Here is a 3,406-nt window from a genome sequence, read left to right as displayed (position 1 = left end):
ATTCTTTAAATTTTAGCCTTTTTGGAAACTCACAAGGTGGCAAAGCATCAAGATTATTCACACATTCAATTATATCTTCATCATCACTTAGAGTTCCTAAAGTTCTACCATTTAATATGCAATTTTCAAAAGGTAAGGGAGGAAAAGATTCATTAAAATTTTCAGCTACTACCCTATCCAAAACACTTATTGCAAAACATGCATTAACATCGGAAGGAAATTTCATAGTCTCAAAAACATTAAAAGTTACTTGTTCATCTTGAACCCTTAAAATCAACTTACCTTAATGAACATCTATAAGAGTTCTACCTGTAGCGAGAAAAGGTCTTCCCAATATGAGTCGAATATCTTTGTCTTCTTCCATATCCAAAATGATAAGATCAGCAGGAAATATGAATTTATCCACTTTTACCAAAACATCCTCAATAATGCCTCTAGGATGCTTGATAGATCTATCTGCAAGCTGCAAGGATACCGTATTAGGCTTCACTTCTCCTAAACTGAGTTTCCTAAAAATAGAGAGAGGCATCAAATTAATACTTGCACCAAGATCACATAAAACTCTATCAAAATTAAAATCATCAATAGTGCAAGGAATAGTGAAACTCCCTGGATCTTTTAGCTTTTGGGGAAGCTTTCTTTGAAGAATAACACTACATTCTTCCGTGAGCATAACCTTATCATTATCCACTAATTTCCTCTTGTTTGATAGAATCTCCTTCAAGAACTTAGCATATTTCGGCATTTGCTCCAGCATATCTACAAAAGAAAGATTAATATTTAAGCTTTTAGAAATATCAATAAATTTAGAAAATTGCTTATCTAAATCTTACTTTCGCAATCTTTGAGGAAAATGAATGGGATTAGAAGTTGGTTATAGAATATGTTGTTGAATAGGAACGGTAGCATCTTGATCTTTAGGAAGAACAGTTTCATCCTCATTTGCTTGCTTGCTACCCCCCTTTGATTGTTCTAACTCATTTCCACTTCTAAGAGTTATAGCTTTCACATGCTCCTTGGGATTCTTCTCAGTATTACTTGGGAGTGCTCCTTGAGCTCTTTCCGTCAATAGCTTGGAAATCTCTCCAACTTGATGTTCAAGATTGCGAATACTTGCACCTTGATTTTTGAAATTGGCTTGGGTATCATCAATGAATGCATTGGTCTTTTGCATAAATTGGGTGAAGACCTCTTCCATGGTTGATTTCTTCTCTTGAGATTGAAAAGAATGAGGCGATTTTTGCATATTCGCATTGTTGCTCCATGAGAAGTTAAGATGATTCCTCCACCCTTGATTGTAGTAATTGGAGTTAGGATTGTATTGTCTTTGATTGTTGGCCACATAATTCACTTGTTTGGAGGAATTTGCTTCATATGGGCCTTGACACTCCAAAGTAGGATGATTCCCTGCACAATTATCACAACTACATTAGAAACTGCAGCAACATTCATTTTCTTAAAATTATTATTTAAAATAGCAACTTGAGCAGTCAAATTAGTAAAAGCATCAATGTCATGAACTCCGGCTGTTCTTTTCTGTGCATTCCTATCAGATTTCAGGAAGTTGTTACTAGCCATGACTTCAATAAGTTCATATCCTTCCTCCGATGTCTTGTTGAAGAATGCTCCTCCACTTGCTGCATCCACCATGGTTTGAGCATTTGAGAACAAACCGTTATAAAACGTTTGCACTTGCATCCATAACGGTAGTCCATGGTGCGGGCACTTCCTTAAGAGATCTTTAAACCTCTCCCAAACTTCATAGAGAGATTCTTGATCTTGCTGTAGAAAATTGGTTATATCGTTCCTCATCTTCGCAGATTTCGCTGGTGGAAAGTACTTAGTCAGAAAGGCATTAACCAGCCCATCCCATGTAGTAATGGTTCCTGAAGGTAGCGAGGTCAACCATGCCTTAGCCTTGTTGTTCAATGAGAACGGAAACAAACACAGTCTTATGGCATTATTAGTCACCCATTGTGCTTGAATGTATCACAAATTTTTAAGAAATTTGTAATATGCAGATTTGGATCATCATTAGCCAACCCCCCAAACTGAATCGAAGATTGTATCATCTGAATGATGACAGGCTTGATCTCAAAATTGTTTGCTTGAATAGGTGGCCTTCGAATGCTAGAGACACCCACATTAGGAATAGAGTAATCCTTTAGTGCTCTATTTTGGACTGCATCTCCACCACCACCATTATTCTCTTCTTCCGCCATTGCTAAAATTCCTTGTTTAGCTCTTTGCTTGCGCTTCCTATTTAGCCTTCTAAGTGTCTTATTGATATCAAGGTCGATTGGCACTAAATCCAAACTACTTGTCCGTCTCATACACTAGGAAAAACCTAAAAAAAGAAAAATGAATAAAGTAAGAATAAATAAAAATCAAATTAGTAATAAAAGCAATTGGTATTAATATTAGTAATCTTTAATCCCCGGCAGCGGCGTCAAAAACTTGATGTGTATGATTTATGCTAGCAAGTGCACTAATTATTTCAAGTAATAAGATATCGTTCTCACGAGGATTAAGTTACTAAGTACCAAAAATAATCACCTAAATTACTATTTGATGAATCGAGAATTTTAGAATTGCAAATTGAAATAATAATGAAACAAGAAAGAATGGATTCTTATGAATTAAAAACCTAGGGCTTTCGACTTCACTACAGATACTCCTACGTAATTGATTATTCAAAGTAATACCTGCTTTGCCTTATTTGGAGGTTTAATTCCCTAAACCAACTAGTGTTTTATCTCGAAATACACTAGATTACTCCTTAAAATATTAACTCAGCACATCTCTATGTGAATTTAAATACTAAAGAGTCATAAAATCTGTGGAATTATTGTAAATTGAATTACTAACCTCTTAGAACATGCTAAAGTACCTCTACCGTTCATTCATTCTAACGTGATCTATTTTATTGATCTAACTTAGATTCTAATTCTCATTATAAACCTAGATCAATAAATCAATCAAAACTTTGGCCTTCAGATTTGATAGCATTAAACTCAAAATAGATACACAAATAAGTAATTGCAAAATAAGGAATTAAATTTGAATAAAACAACTACGAAATTGTATCTGAGTTACATCTCAACCCTAGAAACGAAATTTAGTTCATAACGAAATACGAAACAAACATCTTGAAGTTAAACATAGAAGAAAGGAAGAATAAACCAGTAAAATTCGAGATTGCTGTAGCAATCACTTGATCTCCTCTCCCTCTTCTTCTCTAGCCTCCTGATAAGACTATCGTTGTTCTTCTCACCGGAGTTAATAATAATCTTAGTTTTACCTTACTTGTGGGGCAAGTAGGGGATCGAACCCAAGAGAAAGGAGGAATAGAGCTAAGCTAAGAAGATAAAATTCAAATTAACTAAAAGGAATTAAAACTATTTTT

General features: G+C 34.7%; 1 protein-coding gene and 1 non-coding gene across 2 annotated transcripts; one reads left to right on the top strand and one right to left on the bottom strand.

Annotated features, from left to right (window-relative positions):
* Positions 1-283: 283 nt before the first annotated feature.
* Positions 284-757, bottom strand: LOC147391012 (uncharacterized). The gene has a single exon (XM_086458970.1). It carries the CDS (start codon positions 755-757, stop codon positions 284-286), a length of 474 nt encoding a protein of 157 aa, XP_086315096.1.
* Positions 758-1,708: 951 nt separating this feature from the next.
* LOC147391011 (small nucleolar RNA R71) lies at positions 1,709-1,815 on the top strand. The gene has a single exon (XR_015170356.1). It is a non-coding gene; the product is annotated as a small nucleolar RNA R71 (small nucleolar RNA).
* The last annotated feature ends 1,591 nt before the right edge of the window (positions 1,816-3,406 follow it).

This window comes from Akebia trifoliata, chromosome 11, assembly GCF_017979445.1.
Source record: "Akebia trifoliata isolate Shusen 1 chromosome 11, ASM1797944v1, whole genome shotgun sequence".
NCBI classification, from domain to species: Eukaryota; Viridiplantae; Streptophyta; class Magnoliopsida; order Ranunculales; family Lardizabalaceae; genus Akebia; species Akebia trifoliata.
This window is presented reverse-complemented; position numbering and strand designations above follow the sequence as displayed.